Source organism: Phasianus colchicus, chromosome 1 (assembly GCF_987193195.1).
Source record: "Phasianus colchicus chromosome 1, bPhaCol1.hap1.1, whole genome shotgun sequence".
Lineage (NCBI taxonomy): Eukaryota > Metazoa > Chordata > Aves > Galliformes > Phasianidae > Phasianus > Phasianus colchicus.
In genome coordinates, this window is record NC_143436.1 from 167,334,077 (window position 1) to 167,349,944 (window position 15,868).

The window sequence follows — 15,868 nt, forward strand, 5'->3', positions numbered from 1 at the left end:
AAATGGATCAGTTTTCAATTACAGACTTGGATTACGCAGAGATCGAACTAAAGAGAAGAGTTGCTCAGAAATGAGATCAGGAGATGCATATTTTATGAAATGCATAATTCAATTCATACTTATAATCAGTAGTACTATTTATAATGTTCCATATTAAAAAAAACATCAGTAAAAATAAACAATTTAAGAGCACTGTAGTAAATATGCTGCCTAAAGGATCACAAAGGCCATTATTGCATTTTAAAAGCCCTCTGGCTATAAATAAAGATGTAACATATAATCTGCACACGTTATCTCAAATTAATAATAATTACAGTGGCATATCCAAAATTAGCCTCTTCAGAACAGCATCCTACAAAAAAATCTGGAGAAAGGAGTTTTCAAACTAAGAAAAACATTTTTGGAACTACATTAATCTATGCAGAAGACAGGGAGACAGTCTTTATGATATATTCATTCTACACTGCTATATGGTTTGGGTGTATTGGTGAATGGGAAGCTGGACATGAGCCAGCAATGTGCCCAGAAAGCCAACCATATCTCAGTCTGCACCAAAAGAAGCATGGCCAGCAGGGTAAGGGAGGTGATCCTGCTCTCCTGCTCTGTGCTGGTACAACCTCACCTGGGGTACTGCATCCAGATGTGGAGTCCTCAGTACAGGAGAGACATGGAGCTGCTGGAACATGTCCAGAGGAGGGCCACAGAAATTATCCAAGGGATGGAACACCCCTCCTACAAAGACAGGCTGAGAGAGCTGGGGCTCTTCAGTCTGGAGAAGAGAACGCTGCAAGGTGACCTAATAGCAGCCTTTCAATATCTAAAGGGGAGCTCCAGGAAAGAAGGGGACAGACTCTGTAGAAGGGTCTGTGGTGACAAAACAAGGGGAAGTGGCTTCAAGCTCAAAGAAAGTAGATCTAGGTTAGATATAAAAAAAACACCAAACCTTCTACATTGAGGATGGTGAGGCACAGGAAGAGGTTGCCCAGAGATTGCCTGAAAGTTTCTGGAGACTTTCATGGCAAAGCTGGATTAGGCCCTGGGCAACCTGATCTAGCTGTAGGTGTCCCCGTTCATTGCAGGGGAGTTGGACTAGATGACCTTTAAAGGTCCCTTTTAACTCTAAGGATGCTATGATTCTATGATTGTAAATCAATCCCAAACCAAAAAATGGTTAAATTAAAGTAGAGGATAATGACCCAGTGTGTGAAGGAGAAATGCTCTAGCTAGAATCAGTGAGAACAGTTGGCTCAGAAAACTAAGTGATTAAAACTAATTCTAAAAGAAACAGTTCTGGTCTATCCAAAAAAGACACTGTCATACAATGGTAACATTTTCACATTCTCTAATGTAAAATAAAACGCTTCCTTCATTCCATAGTTTAGATAATGGCTTACATCTCATTTTCTTTCCATCTCTCTGAAAGCTATCTGGCAGTCATTTAAAAATAATTCTTCACTACAGGGCTTAAAGAATAAGAAGTTGTAATTTATTTTAAAATCCATCATGTATTTCTTTCCAAAGCCCTTTATATGCTCTTTCAGTTCTCTAAACCTGAATCTTAATCACTTCATACTATCTGATGTAATACCACTAATTCAGACCAAAATTCTATTTCTAAGTATCAGGTACAATGACTTTCTAGCTTATAGCTGAAGGAACTGAGCACAGCAGTGACACAAATAACTGACACCTTTTAATATGTACAATCCAATAAAACATACTGTCACTGAGCAATACCACTGATAAGATGATTGCACGGAAGATACAATTGAGAATTATTCTAGTAGACTTCTCCACTATGGATTGTAGCTGTCAGGAACTACTGTACCTTCAAATATGCTCAGCCTGCATCTCCTGATAACTCCCCTAAGTTTATTCTAAATTCACCAGCCTTCCCAAAGATCTAATATGGGATTCATCTCATATGTCTTAACAGCCTCTGACACAGGTGTACCTGCATTTGAACTTTCTGTTGTTAAAGGAGAGTAGTAAGTGTCTTTGTAATGCAGCCAATTTGATTTACAACTACAGTATTAAAATAGATAAATCACAACCTACAAAAATGCTTATTTCTCTCCATCGACTAATACAAAGAGGCCCATGACAACCTCACTGTCATCACATACGCTGTATCTGAAGTCACAGAAGTTGATTAGGCAGAATAGGAACATTACTTTGAAAACACACAGATACATTCAACTATTTTAAAAATATTGTATTGTGCCATTCTTTGCCCTTCCATATTATGCTTGGTTGAAGTATTGTTATTCAAACCATCCTCAGATTTTTTAGTTATTTCTTTAAAATATTCTTGTTCATCTTCTTCCAGACACATGAAAAATACAGATCTAATTCTAAGAAATTTTAAGCTTGTACAGTTTCACAGCACATGTGTATACACATACCAAAATCTGAACTGCAGCAGATAAGCTGTCTAAAGGAAAATCTGGAATTCCCAGTGTAGAGGATTCTTGAGAGCAGAGAGTTGTAGCAAAAGACAGGATCTGAGAAATTCTGCATAGGAAAAATAAGTACAGAGTTTTACATATGCCATCTATACTTAAAATAATAAAGCCTAAATAGTTAATTACGGTTTAAGATCATTATAAGATGCTGAAACTCTATCTGAGCAAAAAAAAAAAAAAAATAACATGATTGAAGTTCTAAAGCATTAAGGATTCACTATGAAGGCTTCATATAAAAAGCTGTTTGAGCATACACCCGCACATATTAAAAGCTTCTTCAGCTCTGGTCTCCATGTAGTGACACAAGTTATAAAAATAGCAAGGAAACCTGAAATGACACCACATTTCTTCATTAATTTTGATTTTTCTTTTAATTATAAAAAATTACCTCTCTGCAGAAATGTTTGATCCAATTGAATATAATAGCTGAAGATGGTCCTGAAAATAGAACATAAAGTCATAAAGTAAATTCATTTTTGGGTCATACCGTAGGTCACGGCACATGATGTAGAGACACTTTCTATTTTTTCTGCTAATTTAGACATGAAGAGTCTACTCACTCCTGAACACAGATTTAATTTTATGAACGGAAGGAAATATTATCAAATCTTTCTTCTAGGGTTATATTGTCTAATGGAAGTTATTTTTTTGCTGCAGCATTCCTTGACAACTCTAAGCCTGCCTTTCAGGAACTTATTAGGGAGCAGTATGAAAAAATGCCATTTAAGATAAATGTATTGTTTAGGTATTGATTTCAGAGGTGAGCTAAGTAAAACTATGTCAAAATAATAGCTTCTACTCAGTACAGATAGTCCAACTCTTCTCTTAAAGTGCTTACCTTAAAAGGCAGATGATAAATATCCCTAGCTTGAAATCTAGAGCGAAGGGGAGGATCCAAGGGGTTACCAGAATATTTAGGTACTGGCAAACCCAATGCTATTACACGAAAATCTTCACTAACTCGAACAATCCTCCATGCATCCAACTCTGATTTTGTATGATCCTAAATTAACCAAAATAAAGCAGAAAAAAAAAAAAATTACATCACTAAATACTCCTCCAGACTAAGCAGCAGCAGACAGACAAACAATCCTTGTTTGTCAAGCTATAAATATGGTATTGTTCCCATCTTTCATTCAGAAATGCTAAAAAGCATTGAACTATTCTAATTTGCTGATCATAAAAGCAAGGTTTTCCAAAACAAATGGAGACAGAACATTTGATTATGTACAGCTGTCAGGCAATTTGATTAGAGACCCCACAGACGGTCATGGTTCAGAACCACATGTTCAGAACCTTGCTTTCAAAAAGAACAGAAAATAAACAGATGACAAAATTTATTTTAACCTGAAGCACTAGAAGTATGGTACTGTGAGTACATTTTTTTTTTCTTTTCCCTTCTTCTTGTAGCTGTAAAGGAGACCATTATTGCTTTAAAATTTTCATTTATAAAATATGCATTATTACAAGCAATACCAAAACAGAAGTATCACTGGACTCGTTCACAAGAACATCTATGTCGTGTATTTCAGTTGCTGTCCTGTAAAAGATTCAATGCATACAAAGCAATACACTGTTAAATCTTCACACATCACAGTTTTGTCTTCCTTGACCTAGTTATATAGTATATAATTATTCACACTGAAGAAGAGAAAATGAACATTAGCTTATATAATGTAATATCTGCCAAACTACAATATTAGATTTAGTATTATAACAAGAGATTTATTTAATTCATCAACTATTAACAGTGCACCTGAGGCACTCATTCTGAAGCATTTTATCATTAGAATATTCTTAAAAAAGGAAAAAAGAAAAGAGAAGATGCTTTACTTTGCAACCAAATCTTGTCCGAGTCTGAATTGTCATTTTCAGTTTTTAAATACAATCACAATTTAAAAGCTTATTTTTCAAATTCGGTAATAATTCTCCCAACAATTTTATCTTCTAATTAAATACCATAAAAAGGTTTTTGGAAAAGGCACAAATCAGAAGATTTCAAACCAGAGATAAGAAACTGAAGAAATATCAATATATTTTCAGAAATCTGCTATGGTATTAACAACATAGGAGGCGAGCTCCTTTAATTGGGATCAACTAGAAGGCTCACTGCACATTTCCTTCTTTCATATAGGTCCAAATCATATACTTACCAACAGTTAGGTATGATAGAAACATGAGTGAGATCAGACAAGAGACCAACAGGTATATGAGTGGACACTACAGCACACGAAAGTATGAAACAGAGTACTGGTGGAAACTGATTAAATTTACTAAGGTCCCCAAAAGGCGGAAGAGCATCCAACTCAAATGTAAGCAGTGGGATTCAAACCTTGAAGAACATGAAAATGGCTGAAGTAGTAACAGTAGCAGACAATATAATCCCACTGCCTACCAAAATTAAACTCATTACCAATTTCTTATCATTTGGATTGGCTCCTCACACATATTTTACTAAATTAAAGGTGAGACAGCACTGAGAAATACTGTGTCGCTAATCTTGACCTCTTTGTTTGGTACCCTAACATTTTAAAAGCTTATCAACAGGACTACAACAATGCTGAAGCACTATCTGAACTTCACGGGGACTCTTTCAACTGTAATCTCTTTTCACAAATATATTTTGTTTAACCTCAACAGCTTCCACATTTTACATACATTTTACAGCATAAAAAGCTGGCATGAACAACTGTTTTGTTTTTTTTTTAATGGGGGCAGAGGGGATATAGGTTCAAACAATGTTTTAATTGAAACCAGAAGTGGAATGTTATGCATCTCAGCTAACTTCCACCCTAAAATTTCAACCTGTGTAACATCTCACATACACACTGCGTTCGATTCCAAGCATTTGGCTTCTAACTACTATCCTCTTCATAACAGTATTCAAGCACTACCAAGAGCAGGAAAAAAAGAATGGAAAATCCAAATGGTATTTCCCTACCTGCAGAAGTTTGTCGTAACGTTCTGCGGACATGAGAAAACGTCCATCTTCAAGTTGCATTTCCCTGTTCTCCAACAAATTGTTTAACACAGGCAAGACATTGCGCTCAGCCTTCTCCAAACCTTCCAAAACAAGGATTCGTCCTTCTGTAGCTGCACGAACTGCACACTTTTCAAAAGTAAAAAGCAATATTGGGAGAGAAATAAACATCAAATATCTCATGAAATCCCGCTGAAAAAGAATCCACAGATGCTTTCCAAAATAGTATTTATTTCAATAATAATCAGTAAGACTGGAACAGGTTGCCCAAGGAGGCTGTGGATGCCCCATCCCTGGAGGCATCCAAGGCCAGGCTGGATGTGGTTCTGGGCAGCCTGGTCTGGTGGTCCTAGCAGGGGGATTGAAACTAGATGATCGTTGTTGTCCTTTTCAACCCAGGCCATGATATGATTCTACAAAGAATGGCAGCTGATTGTATTCACATATTGATAAGTTGGACTTTTATCTTGTAACTTACAGGGACTAAAAAAGGAAGTAATAATATCAATAATAATAAAAGCTATTCTAGTCTCTTGTTTCAACAGAATAAAGTGTAAAATCTTGTCAACATTTTGGTGTATACCCAGTACATGATAATAATCAGCATGTTTTCTTTTTGATGTTGTATAACACTTTTCAAGTATGACAATTATGGCATGGCTATTTATACAGAAGACACTGTATAGAAGTGGTTGTACATGTTTACAATCATATTAAAATACTTAGAAACCAAAGGTCAGCTATTCCTTGAGATTATTCTGGTTATGCACCAGTGTAATTCCATTACCAGTACGTCGTTTTAGTCTGACCTGAAGAGAACAACAATCTGTTAAAACCAGGTGTGGGAGATAAGGACAAAACAATGCTATCAATAATCAGATTTTAACAATGTGATAAAATTAGAAATGTTTGTAATTATATTCCCAGACTGAAAACAGTCTTCTATAAAAACAGAATAAAAGCACAGACTTTCACTTGTGGATACTTTGGAGCATTTGGGATAGGAAGTTATTTCTTTTCTATATTTCATTTCATTAATTATTTGTGAATTCTTACTGTTTATATGTGCCTAATGTTTATCCAAAACATAAAACTAAGCTCTGGTGTTGCTAATTTTGTGCAGCTTCTCAGTCAATGCTGTGGGCTCAGGGAAATTAACTAAATTCACTTCATAACTATTATTCACAATACTGCCCAATGAAAGATTCTGAAATTTAATGCTTTCTTGTCTATTTCCAGATTGAAAAAGTTTAACCAGATAATAACAGAGAATGTGTAGATGCACCCAATATAAGAAGCACCGAAGAGTTTTGCTTTCCATTCCGATTGCATTTGAGCAATTTTAGACACAAGCACAGTGGCAAAGGGAGTATGATTGAAATCTATTCCCAGCATGTCTGCTATGAACTCCTACAGACAAACATTTCATATGATACTAGATGGAAATCTCTGATGAATACAACAGATGTCAAAGACTGAGACAAAGAGAAAGAATGAGGGACTGAGAAAGAATAATGAAAAAATATGAAGATAGAAAAGAATAAAATAAGAATTTCACATGGAAAAAAAATTATTAAAACAACAAAAAAAAGAAGATGTACAAAGGACAGCTGGATAAATCTAAGCTAGAGACAAAGAACAGTTCAGAGCAACCAAACTGATGCATGGTACAAAGCATATGACAGAATCAGAGATCCATCTGGTAACACTAAAGATAACACTAAATGGCACCCTGGCTAATTTAGCTGCTTCTTATGCACACCATAGAAGTATACTTTTATACTTCTATCCTGTAAGTAGAAATATAAACAACAATTACGGGAAAATAAGCCATAATGTAAGATTTTAACATCTTTATTAAAATAGCGATAACTGCTTTCCCTAAGTTCACAAATCTTGGTACACATCCGTGTATTGATTTCCCATCCCTGACATTTTTAGGATCTAATCTCAAAATCGGTATCTGAGGAACCCATAATAATCCCATTAACCAAGCATAGCCCTAAGACTATTTCCCTTCCATTGAATCACTAACTCCTTCCAAAAGTAATCAGCAAGTGAATTGATTTTATAGGCTAATTCAAAATACTATGCTTTAACAAGCAATAAAAAATTTCACTCTCTCCATTCCAAAAAATCTGTATGAAGGGCAAATTTTGTACTAACACTGTTCTCTAGGAAGGTCACTGGTCAAGTAAAAAATCTGCTTCAACCAGGTTTAAATAGAAAACCTGAGTCTCCAGCAACCAGTCCAACACCTGGCATGAACAAAATGCTATATTCTCCAAATGTACTTTGGAGATAAAGCCAGAATACATTTCAACAAACATTTTATTTGCCAGGTTAGTTGGATTCTGCATATTATATGTCTATGAAGACTTTATGACCATATTTTACTAGCCAGAGGAAAATACACATCTTGTTCATATGTCAAAATATTGTCAGTATCCATAGAACCTTGTTGACTCATGTTGAGACATGCACACTATGAATGAAGGCTTGCTGAATTAACAGTCTGCCAGTATTACAAGAATCACAACATAACTGAGGTTGGCAGGGCCCTCTGGGTCCCTCTGCTCCATTCCTGCCCCAGCAAGGACACCCAGAGCAGGGTGCCCAGGGCCACGTCCAGGCAGCTCTGGGAGATCCCCAAGGAGGAGACCCCACAGCCTCTGGGCAGCCTTTGCCAGTGCTCTGTCACTGCACAGCACAGAAGGGCTCCTGGTGTTCAGAGGGAACCTCCTGTGCTCCAGTTTGTGCCCATGGCTTCTGTCCTGGCACTGATAGCAATAAGCCTCTCTCCTGCACTTGCACAATCTGGTATAGTTTAGACTATCCAGAAGTATACTATGAACTTCAAAAAGATGTTATCTACTAGCAGTACAATCTTGAGAAGTGCCTTTTAAAGCACACAGATCAATTCAGAAGATCACAATTTAAAAAGAAAGCAATTTTTCTGAGCTAGGAAACTGTTCAAAATTTTTATTCAAGGTCGCTCAAGTACAATATTTCAAAATGGATGCTACATATTATAAGAAGTACGTATAGGTAGCCAAAGATGATCAGCTTCAGGAATGTCTGAGCACTCAACTATGTTTTTTCAGTTCTTAACCAAAGAATCCCCATAACAACAATAATAACAACATCATCCGGGTTCTAATTTACTCTGATTGGCTTCTTTTTTTTTTTTTTTTTCCTTTAAACAAATTGTGCTCCTTGGATATTTTTAAAGCATTTCTGAAATACTGTAAACTATTCTCCAAAATATAATGAAATATACACACAATTCATCTGACTCTAAGGCTTGCGAAAAGTACTAACATCAGACAGCATAAAGTCTGCTCTTAAACAGCTGCGTATCCCTGGCTGAACTGTGATATTTATGCAACCTGTTTGGTAACGAGTAATAAATTTCTGCAATAAGCTTTGCACACTACGAGGTATCTTCTGAATCATTATTTCAGTCGTATCTGTGATGGGTTGTTTTGGAAACTGAAATGAGTAACAAATAAGAGGAAGGAAAGCAAGTTTGCTATCTGTCACTGAAAATCACTTTTTAAAAGATGTTTCCAAGAAACTCATCTTCATAATTCTATAATGAAAACCCAAAAATAGCTGTGCTGTCTCACTCTCTCACCAGCCTCATTTGTTTGAAGTGTTTAATATAAAATATAATTTGACAGAGGGTGTTATATTATGCAACCTTGATGGTAAACCTGAGATTAAAGGTATTAATTCTTGTTAAAAGGCGGAGAGGGATTTGTTAAATGTTTATCTTCAGGTTTATTTTAACTGTAGCTAGGGACTATTTTGCTCATCGAACGCAGAACCAAGCTCACTGCCTCCCACCTGTGCCCCCACAGATCTGAAAGAATGGTTACCTGGATACCTGCATCCAGGGAATACATGAACTTAAAACAGGCTGAGTTTCTTCCCCAAGAGCAGAAACCCTTAACAAAGTATTCCTCTTATAGTAATAGACTTAGGCAACAAATATGTAGTGAGGATTGCTTACTCTGCTTTCATAACGCACCTACAAAAATATATTTCTCTCTTTAAAAGGCATAAACACCTTATTAAGTAAACAACACATAAAAGGTATTCACAGTCTTTTGCACAACAGAGCTCCTACACTTGAGCAGCGCAAAGCACAACAACTGCAGGAACAATAAAAACCCACTCATGAAAAAAGACACACAAATAAATTTACATAGCAACAGAAAGAGGGGACAGAAATTAGCTCGATGTAAGCACATGCCTAAGTGCAAACACCAGAGAAAGGACATTTTTATAAAATTAAGCAAAGTTGTTTGCAAGAGCATAAGAATTTGAACAGTGTTGTCCAAGATGCCACCACTGGAATCTAATTTGGTTTTCTCAGCAGAATGAATAAAATAAAACCAAAAAATTCTGGTCACTCTGAAATTTTGAGATTTTGAGCTATATTACAAACCATAAATAGCTTTATTTTTTTCAACTTGTGCATCACTGTGATATCTTGTACAGGCTATGTTTCCAAATGGTAAAAAATGCTCCAAAAAATTGCTGAGCATTAATTATTAATTGAAGTGTTTCTTTTTCAGGAGTTACCTGAAGACTTTTTTTCTGTTTGTGTGCATTTGTCATGAAGATGAGCATCCTTGCCCTGAGAACTGGATCCCTGTCATGACATCTCAAGCACAGCAACAAAAATTATAACATGAAAAAAATAACAGAGCAAACAGTGAACAAGAGAACTAATGAAGTAAGTCTTCCCTGCATCTGCAAACTACATTTCAGATGTCCCTTCCAGAGTAGTAACTTCTTCCCTCCACCCGCACAATATCCCACACAAACTCATCCACCGTAGTCTTTCCTGTATCTCAAAAACTTTCCAGCAATGACATGTGCAGGCATCTCTTATGCTAAAAAGATCTTCAGAAATCATCTGGTAAAGATAAAACAAAACTTTGGCTGTTTATGAGTTAACACGATCGTGTGTGCCTGCAAGAAGATAACAGAACTTAAAAACATAAACTCATGCTGCAGCGACTTGGGGGGGACACTGATTTGAGTCTCTGTAGCCCACCAAGACATCAAATGTCACAAAGTTCAGATTAAATTGCTAATTTCTGAATTACTTTCTTATTTCCATGGGTCAAGTAGAATCAATTTTTTCGAATGTAAATCATTTAAACTAACCAGCAGGTAGAGGAGTGGGCAGCAGGTCAAGGGAGGTGACTGTTCCCCTCTACTCTGCTCTTGTGAGGTCCCATCTGGAGTAGTGCATTCAGGACTGGAGCTCCCAGCATAAGAAAGACACGGAGCTCGTAGGAGCAGGTCCAGAGGAGGGCTAAGAGGATGATCAAAGGGCTGGAGCACCTTTCCTACGAAGACAGGCTGAGGGAGTTTGGCTTGTTCAACCTGGAGCAGAGAAGGCTCATTGTGGCCTTCCAATATTTAAACAGGAAGGAAAGCAGCTTTTCACACAGGTAGACAGTGATAGGACACGGGGAAAATGTTTTAAGATAAAAGAAGGGAAATTCAGATTAGATGTCAGGGGAAAGTTATTCACTCAGAGGGTGGTGAGACACTGGCACACCTGCCCAGAGGAGCTGTAGGTGCTCCATCCCTGGCAGCAATGAAGGCCAAGTTGGATGGGGCCCTGGGCAGCCTGAGCTGCTGGGTGGCAGTCCTGCAGAGGGCTGCAACTTGGTGGGCTTTAAAATCTGTTCCAACCCAAATCATTCTATGATTCCAAAACAACGTAAAAATAAATGGCAGAGATGCAGAATGGAGGATGCAGTGAGGTTTTCCTCCTCACTTTACTGGAGAAGGTGGAAGATATTTACCAGAATTTGCAATTTTCTCAGATTATTCTTTTAAGAAGATACAACTCAACTAATCAGATCATCACATTTTCTGTAATACTTGTATGGAAATAGAAAGAAATTACCTACAAATTTAGAGGGAGTCTAAAGATAGATGTACAGACACGCTGAGATCAGTGAAGCACATAAGGCTGTCACCAACTGCGGGATCTACTTTACTAGAATTAAAAAATATCTTCCAGTTAGGCAGCATGTCTGAACAGTATATAGCTACCAAATAATAACATTTAATATATTTGTTCAATTTTTACAATCCTGAAGTCCTTCCTTATTGACTTCCCTTGACAGTTCAGCAGAAGAAAGCAGTTGAGGAATACTGCAGTGAATGATTAGTTAATGAATCAAAGTGGTAACATATTACCTCTAAAATAACAATAGTCAACTATTTTGTAGTAATTTGAAGGGCTAATAAAAATAATGTTCAAACAATTTCAAAGCAAAAATGCCAAACTTATTAAAAAACTTAGTGTTATCTTTCAGTATTTGTAAGATGTTGCTCATTCCTTTCAGTAATGTTTAATGAAAAGAAACACTTTCAAATGCACAATGCCATTCAAGATGAGGTTTAAAACTATTCATCTGAGAATGTCTGTTCTACTTTTTTACAACAATTTTTGTAGATAAACTATTTTTTTGAACTCTACAAGTTAGGCCACAACAAAATAAGTTATATCTGTTGTAAGCTTGATATTCAGATTTTATTAAAAGCAATAAATTAGTAATTATTTTGGTTATTTAATTTTTTTTAAAGCATAAGAGGAAGCAAATGTTTAACCCTTTTATTCCTCTGCAATGGAGGGGAATATACCTTCATACCCACCTCCCTTGCTGAGCCAATCAAATGTTTTCTGGATGGGTTTTATAGCTAATTTTCTCCACTGATGCTAGAAAATTAAAAGGCAGATTGCATTTGTTTTGAGTAAGACTGTAAGCAAAAGGAAAGGGAGACACAGTTCACAGTATATGATGGTACTGTCAGATGGGATATCCAGTAACCAAAAAGACTTCAGATGTCTGAAATAGTGTTCATAGAATGGTGGTTGGAAGGGAACTTAAGGATCATCTGGTTCCAATCCCCCTGCCACAGGCAGGGTTGCCACCCATTGGATCAGTTGAAATCAGTTTAATTTTATTCTATAAGGAATTATAAATTTGCAGTACTAGTATTCCTCTCATTATATCACAGCCACTCATCTCATGTGTCTTCTACATCAAATCAGGATACCAGACCTTAATAAGCCCAGTTAGACAATGACAATTTTAGGAGCATAAAAGCAGTACTGTAAAGGATTAAAATAAAAAGAGTTAAGAGAGATTATACAGAGGTGGTTATCATACATTTTTCTTAATACACAAGAAATACTGTATTGATGTCAGCGAAGATTAACTTCACTGCTATTTTTACCTACTGTTTTTTACCTATTTCCACATGGCACTCTTCTTTCTGTGCAATGTTAGGCAGAGCCAGAAAATCAATAGTTCACTTTTGTACTTCTGGAGCACTGCACAGCATACCTCTGCTTTCTACAGACTTTCCTATCTAGCTGCCTATACCAATACACAGATATTGCAGTGTGGAACAGTCATTAAAATACATCACACTATCTTGATGATGCCTTTGTTGTGGCTAACTTACCAAATCATCAGAAACTTACTGTGTCCTCCAACATAGTTATAATAAATCACAGAACTACACAGTTTGCATTCACTGCATATTTTTTTTAACAGCTGAATTATTCTTGCTCACCTCTTTGCTAGCGTATTTGTGGTATATATGTACTGATTTATATATATACACAGGCTTAAATGAGTATTTTATTCAATTAATCTCACATCTTTACTTAAAAAAAAAAACAACTTCCTGATCTCTTTTGAATAAAAGAAAATAAACATAATTCTGTGTAGTGCTGTGCTGCTTGGGGGTTTTGTGTCACATTTGTTTTACAGACAGGACAGTTTAAGCTGTCATTTCATCACTCTTGAAGTTCAACTGGTTACTACATGAAGTCATTCAAACCAGAGCAGATCATTTTTCTGTTACCTTGACAAACAATTTAAAATTTTATCATTGCATAATCTATGTCTTCCTAACTGCACCATCAAAGACATTCTGTTAAAACAAGCATGCTCACATGGAGTATTGAAACTGTTAGAGAGGGTCCAGAGGAGGGCCACAAAGATATTAGAGGAATGGAGTACCTCCCCTACAAGACAGGCTGAGGAAGCTGGGTTTATTCAGGTTGGAGAAGAGACCTCTTTGCAGCCTTCCATTACCTAAGGGGAGCCTATAAACAGGAGGGGAGCCAACTCTTTACAAGGGTAGATAACAGCAGGACAAGGGGAAATGGTTTTAAATTGAAGGAGGGAAGTTTTAGGCTGGATATCAAGGGGAAGTTCTTTACTATGAGAATGGTGAGGTGCTGGAACAGGCTGTCCAGAGAGGTTGTGGATGCCCCATTCCTAGAGGTTGAACAATAGGCCAGGTTGGATGGGACTCTGGGCAGCCTGGTCTAGTATTAAATGTGGAGGTTGGCAACCCTGCCTGCAGTGGGGTGGTTGGAACTTGATGATCCTTGAGGTCCCTTCCAACTCAAGCCATTCTATGATTCTATGATTCACACAATTCAAAGATACACTAATACTAACTTCTTGCATACACAGATATAGCTATGATTTACATACTCATCCACCCACAGCTTAATTAGCAAATATTCAAAACTTTTAGTTGTAGTTTCTCAGCATATGCCCATATAATATTGCTCTATTTATTCCATCCTCAGTTAGTTTGACTATGCTAAAGGAAAAAGATTGTTTGCATAATCAAGAGTTCTGTGTTTGGGAAGAGTGTTTCAATTTAATACTAAACCTGGAAGATGCAATGGTAACAAAACCAGGCGCTCCATGCAACACAGGAGTGATACACCTCTTAACCAGAAATCAGCTTAGGTGCTCTCCCAATTGTACACACTACATAACTTTAATGTAGGATTTCCTTAGCTGTAACAATTAAAAAGCATAGGAGGCTTTAGTAATAAAAATTTGGATCAGAGGCATGCACATGATTTAAAGAAAAATTGCATCAGAAATGGCAAAAGGATCAAAAAAATTACATCTAACTACATAATTTTTGAAAACAGGATATAGGCCGAAATAAGAATCTCAATATTGGTTCAGTTAAGTGGCTCAGGTACAAAGATTTAAAGAAACAGAAAGATGCTGCAAGATTGGCTCTTCAATCAATAATAGCTGAATTTTCCATTTAAATATCTATGTAATAAAAAGTAAATCTAACTAGCCACTTAATGCATAACATAATTAACCCATGCAATAAGTTACAGAAAAAGATCCAAGAGGTTACTTGATTGTTTCAGTAATTTCAATGATGACACTTCTGAAACTTCTGTCAATTAACAGCTGAAAACCAAAGTTAATGGCCCAAGGTAAAGACAAGAAAACAAGTTTCTGCTGCCAGTACTTGAATGAAAACAAATAATTCACCACAGGGTCATTATAAGTCCTTTGTTTTACACAATTGTAACTGGGAATTTATTTGATAATTCAAGGTTTACCTTTATATTAATGGTTCCTATTTTGTTTTCCCTATTCCTGATTTTAAAATGTTTCAATTTTTTTCCTCATCAGGTCTCTCTTCTTACTTTATAACTCTACGTCTCCTCGCATTTGATTCACCCTAGCATTGAGAAATGAGAATTTGTTGAGACATATGCTGACCTTTCAATTTACATGACAACGCAGAACTTCAGTCAATGCTTACCAGTTACCTTCTCCCATGTCTGTAAAATAACTATCTGCCATCATACTCAGCAACTTCTTAAAATAAATCAGACGTTTTGAAATATTTGAGATACTGAGATACCCACTTACAGTATTTATTTTCTCATTATTAAATATAGAGCTATAAGCAGCTATAACACATTAACAATCACTGAGAGACAACTTTGCAAACCTGATGATCGATTACATGAAATTTATTTCTGCTAACAAGATGCCAGTTGTCATCACAGTATACTATCATTCAAGGTGTTAGAGAACTACATTATTATATTGTGACTTGCAAAGAGCCTCCTAGACAACTGACAGGTAAGCTTTATTTGACCCACAAAATTCACGCAGTGGATGTTCTGTCACAAGACTTGTGAGCTTTGCTGTCTTCTGTATAGTTCATGAACAGGAAATAGTGTATAAATCTGAAAAGTATAGCTTATATCTTCAGTTTCTCATATAAGTCCATCTTTTCTTAGCTCACCAATGGCAATGGAAGCAACCCAAGCTTTTCCAGAAATATTTTCTTAAGGCTACCTACTGTTGCCTTCTCTGTCTTGAAGCAGTTCATAGTCTGTAGTTTAAAGAAGAATCTAGCTTTTGCAACGTTTTGCACTGATGTGCCCTTCTGAAAACATTAGAATTACTGAGCAACCTAATTCAAACTTCTGTGTAACCTGTAAAACTTCATTTCTTTTATTACCAAATACAACTAGATCTCAGATGGTTCTAAATGTAGCTATCTATCATACTTTAAGTGTCTATAATTA

General features: G+C 36.3%; 1 protein-coding gene and 1 long non-coding RNA gene across 4 annotated transcripts in view; one reads left to right on the plus strand and one right to left on the minus strand.

Moving 5' to 3' along the window:
* The window catches only part of VWA8 (von Willebrand factor A domain containing 8), a 181,048-nt gene that overhangs the window by 139,575 nt on the left and 25,605 nt on the right, over nt 1-15,868 (minus strand). For all 3 annotated transcript variants that reach the window (XR_016461609.1, XM_031615838.2, XM_090131297.1), the window contains exons 5-8: nt 5,407-5,574; nt 3,304-3,468; nt 2,854-2,903; nt 2,406-2,514 (exon numbers count right to left, since the gene is read on the minus strand). Coding sequence is in view for 2 of the 3 variants with exons in the window: in XM_031615838.2 (XP_031471698.2) it covers nt 2,406-2,514; nt 2,854-2,903; nt 3,304-3,468; nt 5,407-5,574 (492 nt within the window). In the remaining variant the exon portion in view is untranslated. The remainder of the gene's footprint in view (nt 1-2,405; nt 2,515-2,853; nt 2,904-3,303; nt 3,469-5,406; nt 5,575-15,868) is intronic.
* LOC116244259 (uncharacterized) lies at nt 7,551-15,174 on the plus strand. Its single transcript, XR_004170147.2, has 3 exons — nt 7,551-9,404; nt 10,029-10,189; nt 14,958-15,174. It is a non-coding gene; the product is annotated as an uncharacterized LOC116244259 (long non-coding RNA).